This window comes from Hyperoodon ampullatus, assembly GCF_949752795.1.
Source record: "Hyperoodon ampullatus genome assembly, chromosome: 9".
NCBI classification, from domain to species: Eukaryota; Metazoa; Chordata; class Mammalia; order Artiodactyla; family Ziphiidae; genus Hyperoodon; species Hyperoodon ampullatus.
This window is the reverse complement of record NC_136922.1, coordinates 103,378,353-103,394,792: the sequence shown is the minus strand read 5'-3', so window position 1 is coordinate 103,394,792 and position 16,440 is coordinate 103,378,353. Positions and strand designations below refer to the sequence as shown.

Here is a 16,440-nt window from a genome sequence, read left to right as displayed (position 1 = left end):
TCCGTGAGGAATAATCGAGTATGTGCGACAGGGCTTTGGTGTGTAGAAACTGCTCTGCTGAACAAAAGTGAGAGGGTAATGATTATTTGAAACCGCAGAGGAATGTACTCATTAAAACAGGAGCTAAGCGTCCACACCTGGTTCCTCCTCTTCCTTAGTGACCTGCAATCTCGCGGGGTCTGCCCGTTCGCCGCCCCTCCTGCCCATCAGCACAGGCGTGCACCCCCTACACGTGCTGCCGGGGCAGGGGCTGCTTTGTCCAGGAGTTGATTCAGTCACTTCTGCACACCTGCTGCATGTGGCGCAGAAAAGCGAGATGAATGCTTTCCCCTCATCCTTGACCGGTTCACAGTCCAGTCAGAGAAATAGACTGATAAATGATATTAAGATAGCACGATAAGTCCTGTAATAAAGGTAGTCTAAGGTACTGTGGAAGAACAGATAAGAAAAGAATGAATTCTGCCTGAGGGATCGCATCTGAATTGGGCTTTACATGACAGTAGGAGTTCACCCTGTGAGCCAGGATCTTGGGGCTGGGAGCTGGAGACAAGTGGCAGGAGGAAAGGGCTCCAAGCTTCAGAGAGGCGGCCAGCTCCGTCCTGCAGGGACCCAAGTGAAGCAAAGTCTGTTCTCCCAGGAAGGGGTTGTACGGTTGGCGAAGGGTGACCTTGAACTGAGGAGCTGAGACAGCATTCCAGGCAAAGTGTCCACAGACGCACAGCTGTGTTTAAAAAGCTATCAAGATATCCTGCCTGGGCTCTTGCTGAAAGAAGGAGACGGGGTGCAGAGCCCATCAGAAATAGGCTGCAAATCCCACTACTGGGCATATACCCTGAGAAAACCATAATTCAAAAAGAGTCATGTACCAAAATGTTCATAGCAGCACTATTTACAATAGCCAGGACATGGAAGCAACCTAAGTGTCCATCAACAGATGAATGGATAAAGAAGATGTGGCACATATATACAATGGAATATTACTCAGCCATAAAAAGAAACGAAATTGAGCTATTTGTAATGAGGTGGATGGACCTAGAGTCTGTCATACAGAGTGAAGTAAGTCAGAAAGAGAAAGACAAATACTGTATGCTGACACATATATATGGAATTTAAGGAAAAAAAATGTCCTGAAGAACATAGGGGTAAGACAGGAATAAAGACACAGACCTACTAGAGAATGGACTTGAGGATATGGGGAGGGGGAAGGGTAAGCTGTGACAAAGCGAAAGAGAGACATGGACATATATACACTACCAAACGTAAGGTAGATAGATAGTGGGAAGCAGCCGCATAGCACAGGGAGATCAGCTCGGTGCTTTGTGACCGCCTGGAGGGGTGGGATAGGGAGGGTGGGAGGGAGACGCAAAAAGGAGGGGATATGGGAACATATGTATATGTGTAACTGATTAAATTTGTTATAAAGCAGAAAAAAATAAAATTAAACTTAAAAAAATAAAAAAGAAAGAAGGCTGCAGAGGTCGGCAAATCCACGGGGCCTGTATTGGAGCCTGCAGGGCCCGGCTGAGAGCTGCTGAGTGTGAATCACCTGTGGGAAGCTGGTGGCTCCCCGCCTGGGCTGCCGGCTGAATCACCATGAAGCCTGCACTGCACCGCAGACCAGTCGACTCTGTGGTGGGACCGAACTCCTGAGGTGCAACCAGCCTGGGATGCTGAAATAAACCAGCCCCAGAGAGGCTGAGTCTGGAATCTGCCTACGTAAGAGATTGCTAGCAAGTCCCAGGGGACTAGGTGTGGGAGCCATTGCCTAGGCTGTGGTGGAGGCCCTGGGGCTTTAGGGCAGAGGCCAGCATAATGGGGCCATGGTTTTAGGAATCACTGTTCTAGCAGAGGTTTGCAGATAGCTTGAAACAGGCTAAGCTGAAAGATTTGGAGAACAATTAGGAAACCCAAAAGAGAGCTGGGCAAAGGAGGGTGCAGACCTGGACCCCACAGCAGAGGGGTTGGGAGGGTGGAAGGGGTTAAGAGAAAGATTAGGTACACAGTAAACTACAAAATGTTGCTGAAAGAAATTAAAGAAGACACAAATAAATGGAGAGACCTCCCATGTACATGGATTGGAGACTTAATGTTGAGATGGCAATAGTACCCAAAGTCATCTACAGATTTAATGCAATCCCTATCAAAATCCCAATGGCATTCTTTTGCAGATATAGAAAAATCCATCCTAAACTTTGTATGAACTCTCAAGGGACCCCAAGTAGCCAAAACAATCTTGAAAAAAAAAAACCAACAAAGTTAGAGGTCTCACACTCCCTGATCTCAAAACTTATTACAAAGTTACAATCACCAAAACAATGTGGTACTGGCATAAAGACAGACATATAGACCAATGAAATAGAACAAAGAGTCCAGAAAGAAACTCTTCCATACATATATGGCCAAATGATTTTCAGCAAAAGTGCCAACACCATTCACTGGGAAAAGATAGTCTTTGCAATACATGGTGCTGGGAAAATTGGATATCCACATGTGGAAGAATAAAGTTGGACCCTTACCTTATTATACAATATACAAAAATTATGGTAGTTCCCCATATCCACAGGGCATATGTTCCAAAACCCCCAGTGGATGCCTAAAACCATGGATAGAACTGACCCTTGGATACTATGATTTTTCCTATACATACATACCTAGGATAAAGTTTAATTTATGAAGTAGGCTCAGTAAGAGAATATCCAAATTGCCAGTGTCACTCCTCTTGCACTTTGGGGCCATTATTAAGTAAAATAAGGATCATGTGAGCATAAACACTGTGGTACCGCAACAGTCGAACGGATAACCAAGACGGCTACTAAGTGACTGGCGAGGGGATAGCACATGTACTGTGTGGATATATGCTGGACAAAGGGATGACTCACGTCCCAGGCAGGACAGAGCAGGACAGTGCAAGATCTCATCAAGTTACTCAGAATGGCAAGAAATTCAAAAAAAAATTGTTATGAATTGTTTATTTCTGGAATTTTGAATTGTTTACTTCTGGAATTTTCTTTTTTTTAATTTTTATTTTATGTTATTATTATTATTATTATTTTGGCCACGCTGTGAGGCATGTGGGATCTTAGTTCCCCAACCGGGGAATGAACCCGTGCCCCCTACAGTGGAAGCACGGAGTCTTAACCACTGGACTGCCAGGGAAGTCCCTGGAATTTTCTTTTTTTTTCCCCCTTATTTATTTATTTATTTGGCTGCGTCAGATCTTAGTTGCCGCATGCAGGATCTTCACTGCAATATGCGGGGTCTTTTAGCTGCGGCATGTGGACTCTTAGTTGCGGCATGCATGTGGGATTTAATTCCCTGACCAGGGATCGAACCCGGGCCCCCTGCATTGGGAACATGGAGTCTTAACCACTGGACCACCACCAGGGAATTCCCTGGAAGTTTCCATTAAATACTTTTGGACCCTGGTTGACCTCAAGTAACTGAAACCTTGGAAGGCAAAACCGCTGATAAGGGGGGGACTTCTGTAACTCAAAATGGATCAAAGACTTAAATATAAGAGCTTAAACTGTAAAACTTAGAAGAAAACAGGGGAAAAGCTCCATGACATTGGATTTGGCAATGATTTCTTGGGTATGACACCAAAGCACAGGCAACAAAGTATTGATAAAAATATCAACAGATAAATTGGACTACATCAAAATTAAAAACTTCTGTGCACCACAGGACACAGTCCACAGAGTGAAAAGGCAACCTACAGAATGGGAAAAAAATACTTGCAATTCGTATATCTGATAAAAGGTTAATATCCAGATTATATAAAGAACTCCTACCAACTCAGCAACAAACAAACTGGTTGAAAAATAGTCAAAGGACTTCTTGAGTAGACATTTTTCTAGAAAAGATATACAAATAGCCAACAAGCACAAGAAAAGATGCTCAACATTTGTAATCATTAGGGAAATGCAAATCAAAACCACAGTGAGATACCATCTCATACCTATTAGGGTGGTTACCATAAAAAACAAAAACTAAAATAAAACAAAATAATAACAAGTATTGGTGAGGATGTGGAGAAATTGGCACCCTTGTGTACCATTGGTGGGAATATAAAATGGTGCAGCTGCTATGGAAAAAGTATGGGGGTTCCTCAAAAGTATTAAAAATAAATTACTGTATGATCCAGCAATCCCACATCTGGGTATATACCCAAAAGAAATGAAAGCAGCGTCTCAGAGATATTTGTACACCCACTGTATTAGTTTGCTAGGGCTGCCATAACAAAGTATCACAGACTGGGTGGCTTAAACAAGAGAAGTTTATTTTCTCACAATTCTAGAGGCTAGAAGTCCAAGGTCAAGGTGTCGGCAGGGTGAGTTTCTTCTGAGACCTCCTTCTTTGGCTCATAGGTGGCCATCTTCTCTCTGTGTCTTCATGTGTCTTCCTTCTGTGTCTGTTTCCTAATCTCTTCTTATAAGGACACTAGTGCTACTGGATTGAAGTCTTTTTTTTTTTTTTTTTTTTTTTTTTTTTTTGCGGTACGCGGGCCTCTCACTGTTGTGGCCTCTCCCGTTGCGGAGCACAGGCTCCGGATGCGCAGGCTCAGCGGCCATGGCTCACGGGCCCAGCCGCTCCGCGGCATATGGGATCCTCCCAGACCGGGACACGAACCCGTATCCCCTGCATCGGCAGGCGGACTCTCAACCACTGCGCCACCAGGGAGGCCCTGGATTGAAGTCTTATTGGAGGGCCCATCCATATGACCTCAATTTTTTTTTTTTTTTTTTTTTTGCGATACACGGGCCTCTCACTGTTGTGGCCTCTCCCATCGCGGAGCACAGGCTCCGGACGCACAGGCCCAGTGGCCAAGGCTCACGGGCCCAGCATGTGGGATCTTCCCGGACCGGGGCACGAACCCGTGTCGCCTGCATGAGCAGGCAGACTCTCAACCACTGCACCACCAGGGAAGCCCCATATGACCTAATTTTAACGTGATTACCTCTTCAAAGACCCTCTCTACAAATACAGTCATATTCTGAGGTAATGGGGGTGGGAACTTCAAACCTATGAGTTTTGAGGGATATGCAGTTCAATCCATAACACCTGTGTTCATAGCAGCATTATTCACAGTAGCCAAGAGGTGGAAACACCCTGTGTCCCTTGATGGATGAACAGATAAACAAAATGTGGTCTCTCCATACAATGGAACATTATTCAGCCGTTAAAAGGAAGGAAATTCTGTTATACACTACAACACAGATGAACCTGAGGACATTATGCTAAGTGAAATAAGCCCGTCACAGAAAGACAAATACTGTACGATTCCACTTACATGAGGTCCCTAGAGTTGTCACATTCATAGAGATAGAAAGTAGAATGGGGGCAGGCGGTGCCAGGGGCTGGGGCAGGGGCCTGGGGGGTGGTTGTCAAATGCATATGGAGTTTCAGTTTGCAAAGGGCCCTGGAGGTTAGTTGCCCAGCAGTGTGAATGTGCTTAACTGCACTGAACTGTACACTTAAAATGGTTAAGATGGTAAAGCTTGTGTACATGTATTTTACCACAATAAAAAAGAAAAAAACCAAAAGGTTAGGGATGCAGGCAGCTTCTCCCGGTGGAGGACTGCCCAGGTGCGGTTCCTGCCCAGGCGTGGAGGTGTCCACCGGGCAAGAGACAGTCGGAAAGGGGAGCAGGGTGAGGGTGACGTGATGACTTCAGTTTAGACACCACGAGTCTTTGGCAAGCTACTCCCCGCAAGGCCATCTCTCTGGGCCACGATGTCATCAGGCTTTTCTGACCGCTTTGCCCCCAGCGGCCAGCCCTCCCATGTGGCCCTGTCATCTTTCCAGGAGGACACACTTCCTTGGGCCACATTCGCGTCATGAAGTGAAGTCCTGCGCATCGGCGTCTCCCCAGAGCGCCGAGGTGGGCTTTGCCCTCCCCTTTTCTGCCTTCCTCCCTTGCTCTCTTCCTTCTGCCCTGCGGTCCCGGCCTCTTCTTCCTGCTCCTTCCCTGCGGGGGACGGGAAGGGAAGCTGGAAGCGGGTCAGGATCTCCGAGGGGGGCCAGCATGTCTCCACCCCTCCTTTCACCTTGTTGGCCCTCTGGGTCCTCCCTGGTGCTTGACATTCGAGGACTCAGGGAGGGGGTGGCGATCCACACGGAGAGCCAGGGGCGGCCCTGGACGAGGCCAGGTGGGCCCCTGAGGATCCAGGTCATTGACCACGTGCTCTCTTTCCATCCTAGGACCTGAGTTCCTTTGCCATGCCGCTCCTGGATGGAGACCTGGAGAGCTCAGAAAAGCATCCTTCTCGTAAGGTAAGCCACCTTCCTCACAGCTTCTCACGGCTCACCTGAGGTGCCACTGAGGCAGAACTCCCTCGGCGCGAGCCCAAGACACATCCACCCATGCTTCCATCTGTGCTCACCTGTACATCCACCTGTGCTCCCACCTACATGTCCACCTGTGCTCCCACCTACATGTCCACCTGTGCTCTCACCTGTCCTCCCACCTGTGCTCCCACCTGTGCTCCCACCCGTGCACCTGGCTGCTGCCGAGCTCACCCTCACACCTGCCAGGCTTCACTCCTTTCTCTTCTCTTCTCTTCCCTCTGGGCTCGTCCACGGCCACAGGACTCCCCAAAGAGGGCAGAGGTGATACTGAAGATTGACAGTGAGCTTAGCACGCTGAGCGCCCGAGGAGCTAATTAGCGAAGAGAGGAGGTTGAAAGCATCCGTGAAAGCGGGATGTGGAGACCAACTGTCTCCCCCGCAGACGGGAGCCCCTTCTCCCTGCCCGTTCCTCGCCCCGTTCCTCTCCCTTTCGTCCTCTTTCCCCCTTTCCCTTTCCTCTCTTTAACCCCCATCCTCCCCTCTCCCGCTGGTCAGTTTTTCCTCCAGAGGAAGCTGGGGCCGTGGAGGGCAGGCAGCCGAGGAGTGCGCATCCCGGGGTGGGTGGGTTGGCCATGGCAAGCAAAGGGAGGTCAAGGCGGCCTGTGATCAGGGTGTGTGGGGCAGACGGCTGGGGCGGCTGGTGGGCCGAGGCTTTGGGAAGGGCCGCTGTGGGCAGTGTCTGAGAGCAGAGATAAGAGCTAGGCTGAATTCTTTGGCCCTGGAGGCTCCACTGTCCCTCCTCCCACCAGGCTGATGGGAAATGTGAATCTCCATCATTATTGGGACTTCCTTCCTAGATTGTGCAAAGGTCCTGGGGTCCCATGCAGCACCTACACTTGGGTTTTAAATGAAGAAACTGGACTTCAGGATGGTGAAAAGACTTTCCCACAGTCATAGGGCTGCTTAATAACTGAGCCGGCTTCAGTCTGGGTTGCTTGGTGCTCAGCCCAGTGTGCGTTGCACTGCGTCTGGACACTCTGAACTGGGGCCAGTGGTGCAGGCCATGCAGGGAAGTGTCCTCAGCCAGACAGGTACCACACAGAGGCTTTCTGCCCTTTCTGGATCATCTCTGCATCTTTTTACCCTGTGACTAAGATCCCCATCTCCTTAGGGAACTGAAACTCCTCAGTGACTGCCAAGCTGAATGTGGACTGGACACTTGGCGGCCTCCTCTTCCATCTAGGTGCCAGTCAGAGTTCAGTGGAGGGGCCACAGCTGAGCTCCCCTTTATGGATGTTCTTTTTTTTTTGCAGTACGCAGGCCTCTCACTGTTGTGGCCTCTCCTGTTGCGGAGCACAGGCTCCGGATGCGCAGGCTCAGCAGCCATGGCTCACGGGCCCAGCCACTCCGCAGCATGTGGGATCTTCCCGGACCCGGGCACGAACCCGTGTCCCCTGTATCGGCAGGTGGACTCTCAACCACTGCGCCACCAGGGAAGCCCTATGGGTGTTCTTGACTCAAGGATGCCAACCCTGGGACTTCCCTGGCAGTCCAGTGGTTAGGACTCTGCGCTTTCACTGCTGAGGGCACAGGTTCAATCCCTGGTCAGGGAACTAAGATCCCACAAGCCACGCAGCGCAGCCGAAAAAAAAAAAAAAACGATGCCAACCCTGCATTCCCAAGCATCAGTTGATATGGGAGCTGCCTGGTCTTCCCACCTGTCCCCTTTCCTGGTTCCCCTGTTCCCAGAGGTGGCAGCTCTTTGTTACATAACACATCTCGGTACAAGAGCTTCTGGTCACCTTGACTCTGCACGGCTCTGTGTGCAGCTCCCGGGCCCGTGTTGTGAGGAAAGTCAGTGCCATCGACGTCCCTGGGATCATTCAACACCACTGTGGTCACTCTGGGTCAGCCAGCATGGCCTGGTCTGGGGCAGTCTGTGGAATGCCCAAATGACCACAGGTTTTCCTGTCTGTGTCCCTTGATCCTGGGATGAGGAGCCCGGCTCCTTTGTTCATTTTTCCTGGCAACTTCCCTTCTGTGTGACCTGGGACAAGATATTCTCTGTGAACCTGTCTCCCCATCGGCAAACCCGGGCTCACGGCGGTGTTCACCTTTCCTTATGAGGATTAAATGAGCTTGTCAATGGAGCAGACGTAGAGCAGTGACTGGCCCAGGACACGCGCTCAGGGGCAGTCTGGGAGTGCAGGCGTGGCCTCAGGACACCCCCCACTTCGGAGCACCGTGAAGGGGTGCATCCACGACCCATTTACCTGAGCCGTCGGGAACGTGGCATCTGGCCAGGCCTTAGACGTGGCTCGGGCCCTCTTGTCCATTGCTGGCCGTGTGCACTGTTCCTCCATTCCCTCTGCCAAGAACGCCAGCCCCTTTCCGTCTGGAGCACACAGGGGCCCAGACCGGAGCCGCGCACCATCAGCACACTGGCCCCGAGGGCACTGGCCGTGCCCTGCATCCCAGGCACGGCCTCCACACCTCCGCAGCCTGAGTCGGGCTCCACAGACCCTCACCTCGAGGTCTTGTCTGACTCGGCCCCCCTTTCCTGGCGCCCTTCACCTTTAACCCCTTTGCCCATGCCCATTTCCCTCAAGCTCCCAAGGGGTGCCCAGTGCCCAGCTGTCAGTCACCGCCGAGGCCAGCCCCGCGGGCCCCTTGCTCACCTTCACACATGCAACCCTCTTCTTCGCTTTCCTGCATCCCCCCCTCGGGGACGCAGCTGAGACCGAGCACCGGGTGGCCTGGCCCTGGGCCCCGCGGCCCTCCCTGCAGTGGCAGACAGAGGTGGGCCTGGAAGCTCTGCTCGCGGAGGCCTGAGAGCCTGCCCCGTAGCTCTGCAGAGCCGGCAGGCACTCGGGAGGCTCTGGGCCCTTCGTTCACGTTCACCCAAAGCCAGGGAGGCGTGTCGTTACGTTTGGCAAGGTGTCACTTTACTGCAGCTTGCTAAGAGGCACGGGCTCTGTCCCCAGTGGCTGCGATCGCGCCGATACCCACGCCACCCCTCCCACCCTGCAGGAAGCAGACCCGGGGGCTCAACGCCACCACCCCCTCGCCAGGGTCAGGGCAGGAAACACGGGGGACAAGGCCGGGATGGGCCACAGCCACCACTGTCTGGCTGTGTGGGGGGAGGCCCTGCTTTCTGGAGCCCCCTCCTGAAGCCCGAGGGCCGAGTGCCTGGCTCTTTGGGCCTGCAGTTCTGAGCCCGGAACTGGAATCAGTCCCAGGCGGAGAATCCCAGGGCTCCCCTGGCCCGCCAGGTGAGGTTCAAACCAGCACCCGGGCCCTTCGAGACCGCCATTTGGCTCAATCTGCCCCGGTGACCCGGCCGCGGTGGCCCAAGTGAGTGGCTGGCTGTCTGTCCTCCCGGCTCCAGCTCCTCTCTCCCCACGACCCTGGGACACCTCTGTCCATCGGCCTGTCCACAGCCCGTCGGCTTTCAGCGCCTTCCCTGCTTCAGGGCCCCGTGATGGGCAGTGTCTCCCTCTGAAATCTCTCCCCGTCTGGGCCACTCTCAGGGCAGCCCTGTCTTGCCTGCTGTTCTCCAGGGTCTCGCGGGGACCCTGTCCTTGCCCACGTCTTGTTCCCTGCGAGCAGTGAGCGTCAGCTTTGCTCAGCAATCCCTCCTCCCTAGGCAGAGCTCACTGTGCCCTGTGAAGGGGACAGGGGCAGCAGCGGGGCTGGCCTCCTACTGTGACTCCCTCCCTCTGCCTTCAAACTTGACCTTGAGCCCTCTTCCGTTTCACACGGCCGTTTCTGCTTTTTCTCGGGAGGTGTATGGTATGAGGGTCAAGGCCGTGGGCCTGAGGTCCCACCCACCACTTACCAGCTTTGGGGCCTTCACTCAGCCTCCAGCCAGCGCCCTCTCTGAGCTCCGGGCTCAGTGGCACCCAGAGGGTGATGGTGACAGGCCACTAGAACGTCTGCCCTAAATGACCGTGTCCCCCCCACCCCTGTGCTGAAGAGCCCTGTGGTTCCCCCTCAAAGGTGGGTCAGCTTCTCACCCCACGTGAAGTCTTTCCGGAAATCAGCCCAGCCTCCCCGACTCTGCACATCTACCAAGGATCTCTTTGTAGCGAATTTGTGACGGTGAGAGCTCACCTCCCAGATGTACCTGCTGTGTACCACGAGCTGTGGCAGGTGCTTCCCTTGTGTATATCCTGTCATCTTGACGACCCTGCGAGTCGGCCTAGTGTCCCCATTGGATACATGAGGACACTGACACGTAGGTCACTTGTCACTGCTGGAAACTGAGCTGGGACTCAGACTCCTGTATCTTTGTCCAGAACCCTGACACGTACCACCCTGCCGTGGGGTCGTCCTCCACTCCCGGGCCCGCTGTCCCTACGCCCCACCCCCATGTCCACAGGCGCACGCCGCCCACTGCTCCAAAAGCTTCTCTGTGTTAATGACTCTTAGGATGCAGAAAAGCCTCAGAAAGCCTGAGTCCCATGGGTCGGTTGGTAGTGGCTGAACCCAGTACTCTAGAGGCAGAGAATCTAAATGCTATTCGTACCAAATGGTTAGAAAAAGAAAACCTTGAACTTCTCCATAAGGAGGAGAGCCTGAGTTATATGGCTCTGGGGAAGCTCGGCCTCTGCCTCAGATTCCCACTCGGCGAGGGGACTGGCACGGGGACAGCCTCTGCACCCCTCCCCGCCATGGCCACACTGGTCCTTTAACTCAGGGCGGAGGGTCTCAGGGAGAAGGGGCGTGCAGTTGAGGGTCCCCGCAGGGTATCACTTCCTTTAAGGGACCTCAAGCCCAGCTCGGGGGCACCCTCTAGTGGTGGAGGAGCTCACAGTGGTCCCGGGTCCAGGCAGGCACCCCAGTGGATAGAGGCACGGAGGCTGCCTCTGCCCTGTGCTCAGTGCACCGTCGTCACCTGCCGTGCGGAGCCCAGGGTCTCAGTGTGCCGCACGACTCCTGCCAGGCCTCCTGCTTGCCCCGGAGCCCAGGGGACACGTCGTTTTTTCCTTTTCTGCTGCAGAGCTGGGTGGGCCCCGAGGCCCTTCTGGCTCCCGTGTTGCAGGCTTACCCACGGGACGGCAGCAGGTCATGTATAGAGTACAATTCCTGTGCGTCAGGTCTGACCGATGCCCCTTCAGACGGCCCTGAGGGGCAGGTACGGCCCCTCATTTCACGCAGGAGGAGACGGAGGCTTAGGGAGTCTACATAACCTCCAGGGTGGCCCAGAGGCAAGCGGGTCAGGCCCAGGCACTCAGATGGGAGTGCCAGCTGCTAAACCCACCAGCAGGACACGTTCGAAATTCCTTGAGTCTGTGAGTTGTGTGCCTTGGCTTAAATATGGAGTCCAGTAAGTTTTCAAACCATAACTACAATTTCAAGTCATCGCCGAAGTGAGCCTCAGAGCTTTGCGGCCTTGTTCGCTTTCTTCCCGACCTCGGCCTGCAACCCCCATTACTCCAGCGCCGAAGCTGCTTGGAGGTGAAAACCTCATCACTTCCCACGCCAGGGTCCCCTCAGGATAGAGCCCTGGGCCCACTGTCTTTCAGATCAGAGATCAGATCTGTAGTCAGACTTCGAGAAGGACAGACACAAGGTCTTGAGGAGTGAAGGCCAGGAGACGGGGCCGCAAACAGGACGCAGGGGGAAGGTGGCGTGTTTCGAGCCTTCTCGGCTGCAGGGCTGTCCTCCCCCACCTCCAGAAGACCCTTCCAGAGAACTGGGTGGAGGCCAGCGGGCTCCTGGATGCTGCGGCCCAGCCTGTGGGTGGGGTCGTCCTGGGGTCCGGTCCTTCCCCCGGGCCGCCTCTGTCTGTGGAAGAGCGTGGGGCTGTTTCTCGGGCCAGGTGTCGTGGCAGCAGCTGGATGATGGGGGATAGTGGGAGGGCAGGCATGACAGGGACAGGTCCTCACGGGCTCTCAGTGACCTCACCCCTCCGTCTGTCTGTCTTGTCTGTCTGCAGGTGGACAGCCCCTTCAGCTCAGGCAGCCCCTCCAAAGGCTTCTTCTCCAGAGGCCCCCAGCACCGGCCCTCCAGCCCCGTGTCTGCTCCTGTGAGGCCCAAGACCAGCCCCGGCTCCCCCAAAACCGTGTTCCCGTTCTCCTACCAGGAGTCCCCGCCGCGCTCCCCCCGCCGCATGAGCTTCAGTGGCATCTTCCGTTCTTCGTCCAAAGAATCTTCCCCCAACTCCAACCCGTCTACCTCGCCCGGGGGCATCCGGTTCTTCTCCCGCTCCAGAAAAAGTAAGACATTGATGCTATTGTTCAGGTGGGTGCAGGGCTGCCAGGGGGCTGCTCACAGCCGCCTGGCCACGGTGCCACCTGCAGGGACGCCGAAGCTGGCCGGGTGGCTGTTACTGATGGTGCTGAGTGTGTGCGTCTGGTCTGTCCCCCAGGAACAAATCTATCTCCAGAGCAACATGTTTCCACCTGTCGCTTTATTCCTGCACTAATCCACCCAGTATGGCGTGGCTTGTGGGGTTAATGTAAATACCCCGATACTCACAGTGTGGCTTTGAGGACAGCCACGTGGAACGCTAGCCTCCAGCCTTCTCTGGAAATCAGTAGCGGCCCACTCCTGGGGCCAGAAGGCCCAGCCCTTTCTTTGATCTGCCCTGTGCGGGCCCCCAGTGCTTACGGCTTGGCATTTGAGGGATTTGAGTGAACCTGTTTCTGGCACATCCTGACTTTTTCTGTCTCAGGCCCTGGGTAGGTGGGGTTGATTTGTTACAGAAACAGGGGAAGCAAATGTGTGTTTGAGAGAGAGAGTTCTTTAGGCTCATGAGTATTTGTGATCTAAGGATAAAATAGTCTCCACTGAGCACCGTCGATCGTATCTAGAAATATACAAGGGAAACCATAAAGTATATGGAGCTTATTTTCACCTTTCCCATGTCTTAGTGCATCACCCTACTCTTTACAACTCTTTCTGATGACATAGCAGGTTCCTATCGAAGAAGACAATGATTTGGAAAACAAGCTTGCCCTTGGGCATCGCGTCTGGAGTGGTCCTCCTTTCTCTCCGGGTTGTATTTGCAAGAGGACCTGTAGGTTGGAGCTATTACTCTATCTGCAAGGCCAGCCCAAGTGCAGTTTCAGTCTGCGTGACTTGTAAGGAAAGGGTGGGGAGCTTTCTTCTTTAATTTTTTTCGGTGGTTTGGGGTATCGTTCCTAGCACCCCTGAAGGCATCCCCATGATGATTGAACTTATGTGTAAGTGTACAAATGTCACAGGACGAGGTGGTCCTCACGCAGACAGCACGGGTGACGTGCAGTTAGAAACTTAGATATGAAGCCAGATGGGGAGGTGTGTCCTAGCACTGACATCCCAACACCCTAGAGAGCATCCCCAGTTTCAGGAATCCTGAAATTCTCAAATATGCCGTCACACACCACCTCTCAGGGGAGGGGATGTCAGACCAGACCTTCACCAGGTGTCCTGTTTCCCCAGAGGTGGCATTGTGCCTGGGTTGCTTACAACAAAACTAGGTTGTATTAATTTCCTGGGGCAGCCATTACAAAGTACCCCAAACTGGGTGGCTTAAACAACAGAAATTTATTCTCTCAGTTCCAGAGGCCAGAAACCAAAATCAGGACGTCAGCAGGGCCACGGTCCCTCCGCAGAGTCTAGGGAAGAATCTGTTCCAGGGCTTTCTCTCACCTCCTAGTGTCGCTGGCGGTCCTGGGTGCCCTTGGCTTGTGGAAGCAGCACTGCAGTCCCCGCGTCTACCGTCATTGTCACGTGGCCCTCGCCGCCGTGTGTCTGTGTGCTGCTTCTCCTCTTCTTCTAAGGACAACGGTCATTTGGGTTGAGGGCCACCCTACTTCAGGATGACCTCCTCCTAACTAATTACCTCTGCAGTGACCCTGTTTCCAAATCAGTTCGCTTTCTGTGGTTCCTGGAAGGACATGAATTTTGCGGGGGACACCATCCAACCCAGTACACAGGTTACATTGAAAAGCCAAGATCTGGGTTTCCCTGGTGGCGCAGTGGTTGAGAGTCCACCTGCCGATGCAGGGGACACGGGTTCGTGCCCCGGTCCGGGAAGATCCCACATGCTGTGGAGCGGCTGGGCCCGTGAGCCATGGCCGCTGAGACTGCGCGTCCGGAGCCTGTGCTCCGCAACGGGAGAGGCCACAGCAGTGAGAGGCCCGCGTACCGCAAAAAAAAAAAAAAAAAAAGCCAAGATCTGCAATTCATGTCACTGGCGGGGGAGATGCAGGACTTGTGCGTATAGGGTGGTCATTCTGTTAAGACCAGGGTCATTTCTTTGTGGTTTTTTGGCTGTGCTGCACGGCATGTGGGATCTTAGTTCCCTGACCAGGGATGGAACCCGCGCCCCCTGCAGTGGAAGCGCAGAGTCTTCACCACTGGACCAGCAGGGAAGTCCCAAGACCCGGGTCATTTCTGAAGGCAGAAAGGAGCAGCCAAGATATGGGGTCTGGGAGGTCTGGGGGAGCCAGCAGGTGGGATACTGGGTCCTGAAGATGGGCCAGATGTTCAGCTTCCCAGGAAGCAGGATTCCGTGCTGCCCTTTTCCAGTCAGTGTTTTTAAAGGCCATTCGGTGTGCTAGAAAGCACCCAGCTGCAAAGGTGTGTCCTGTTAGGTGCTGTGCAGCAAGTGTGGCTAGTTAAGGCTTCTCTGCTGTCTGGCTGGGTAGCCGTAGGCGGGGCTCAAGAAGACCGTGGAGTGACTGGGGCTTCTTGTAAAGACAAGCGTTGATTAGGTCAGGGCGGGGGCTCGGCTTCTTCAGAGAAGCTCTCTGGGAGCAGGTGTTCAGACCAGGGTGGGCCTGGACCCAGGACAGTAGCCCGTGCTGTTGCCCTTGAACCACGGAGCCCATGTCCTTGACATTCCCCGAGGACGTGGGAAACAGCCCACTGTTGAAGCAGGAAGGTCTGAGTCCGTGTCCAGGCAGTGTGTGTACACTACTCCATGGGCTTCTCCCCTCAGGTCCTAGCCACCTGATTTTTTCACTGGGCTTGCTGTGAGGCTTGCGTGGAGGGTATACAATCTACCTGCTTTTCCTCCTGCCTGAATCTACACCCGGCTCAACGTGCCCAGACTATATTTTGCTCCCACTGCCCCAGAACTGATTTCACAAAATTGAGCTTGAGAGGAATGCCGGCGGCCTGTGTGGAGGGTCTGGATAAGCAGCTGCCTATGGAACCGCTGTGTCCGTTGGAAAGATGTTGTGAAGACACCATTTGTCACACGAGCCCCCTGGGAGAAATTTCCCGTCTCGGTACCAAGAATAGCTGTACTTCTGAGCAACCCGAATGTTTTTGTCTGTGATAGGCACTGATCATGCAACGACCCAATTTTCCCCGTCTGCATTGCCTGCTGGAAATCTTAGAACCAAATGTGTATGAGGGGCATTAAGGGATACATTTCGAGCCTGGTTTCTGAATCCATTTTTGGTCCCCATCCTTTTACTTTCCCCCACCTCTCTTTTTTTTTTAAAACAAGGAAGACAATTTATTGGAAGGATTTGGGTGTATTTACAGAATTCAAGGACGAGCCGAATGCTCGGAACTCAGGAAGGGAAGGAACCAGGCTGGTTCTGGGGGGCCTGGCAGCAAGAATTCGTGGAGATCCAGAGAATTCCTAGTCTTCGTGTCTCTGCATTTACCATTCCAGATTCCTCATTATAGGACCTCTGATTAGCCCAGTTGGGATCTCTGAACCAATCCGTTACTGGGGGGGCTGGGAGGCAGGATCGTGCAGCAAAAGCAAAGTAACCGGGCTTCCCTGCTGGCGCGGTGGTTGAGAGTCCGCCTGCCGATGCAGGGAACACGGGTTCGTGCCCCAGTCCGGGAAGATCCCACATGCCATGGAGCGGCTGGACCCCTGAGCCGTGGCTGCTGAGCCTGCGCGTCTGGGGCCTGTGCTCCGCAGCGGGGGAGGCCACAACAGTGAGAGGCCCACGTACCGCAAAAAAAAAAGCAAAGTAACCAAGAACCCACCCAGGAAGTGAGCAGGAAGTTCCTATAAAAGAGGCGCAGTTGGCAGCTCTGCGGGCACCTGGAACACCCTCCTTGTCCACCGCCCAGCATGTGTGCACACACAGCCTCCCACTTTTACGAAGATTCCCTCATTGAACTCGGTCCAGTCACCCTCCACACAGTGGTAAGTGTCCTTGCTGCTTCCCCAGCATCATGTCCAGGCATCAC

General features: G+C 53.6%; 1 protein-coding gene across 4 annotated transcripts in view; it reads left to right on the top strand.

Annotated features, from left to right (window-relative positions):
- Positions 1-16,440, top strand: part of PRKAG2 (protein kinase AMP-activated non-catalytic subunit gamma 2) — a gene marked incomplete at its 5' end in the record, with an annotated part of 287,549 nt that overhangs the window by 74,748 nt on the left and 196,361 nt on the right. For 3 of the 4 annotated variants that reach the window (XM_079711968.1, XM_079711967.1, XM_079711966.1), the window contains 2 exons: positions 6,202-6,273; positions 12,230-12,509. In XM_079711968.1, the coding sequence (XP_079568094.1) occupies positions 6,202-6,273; positions 12,230-12,509 (352 nt within the window). Of the gene's footprint in view, positions 1-6,201; positions 6,274-12,229; positions 12,536-16,440 lie in introns of those variants that run through there. The other variant, XM_079711969.1, reaches the window with a different exon arrangement.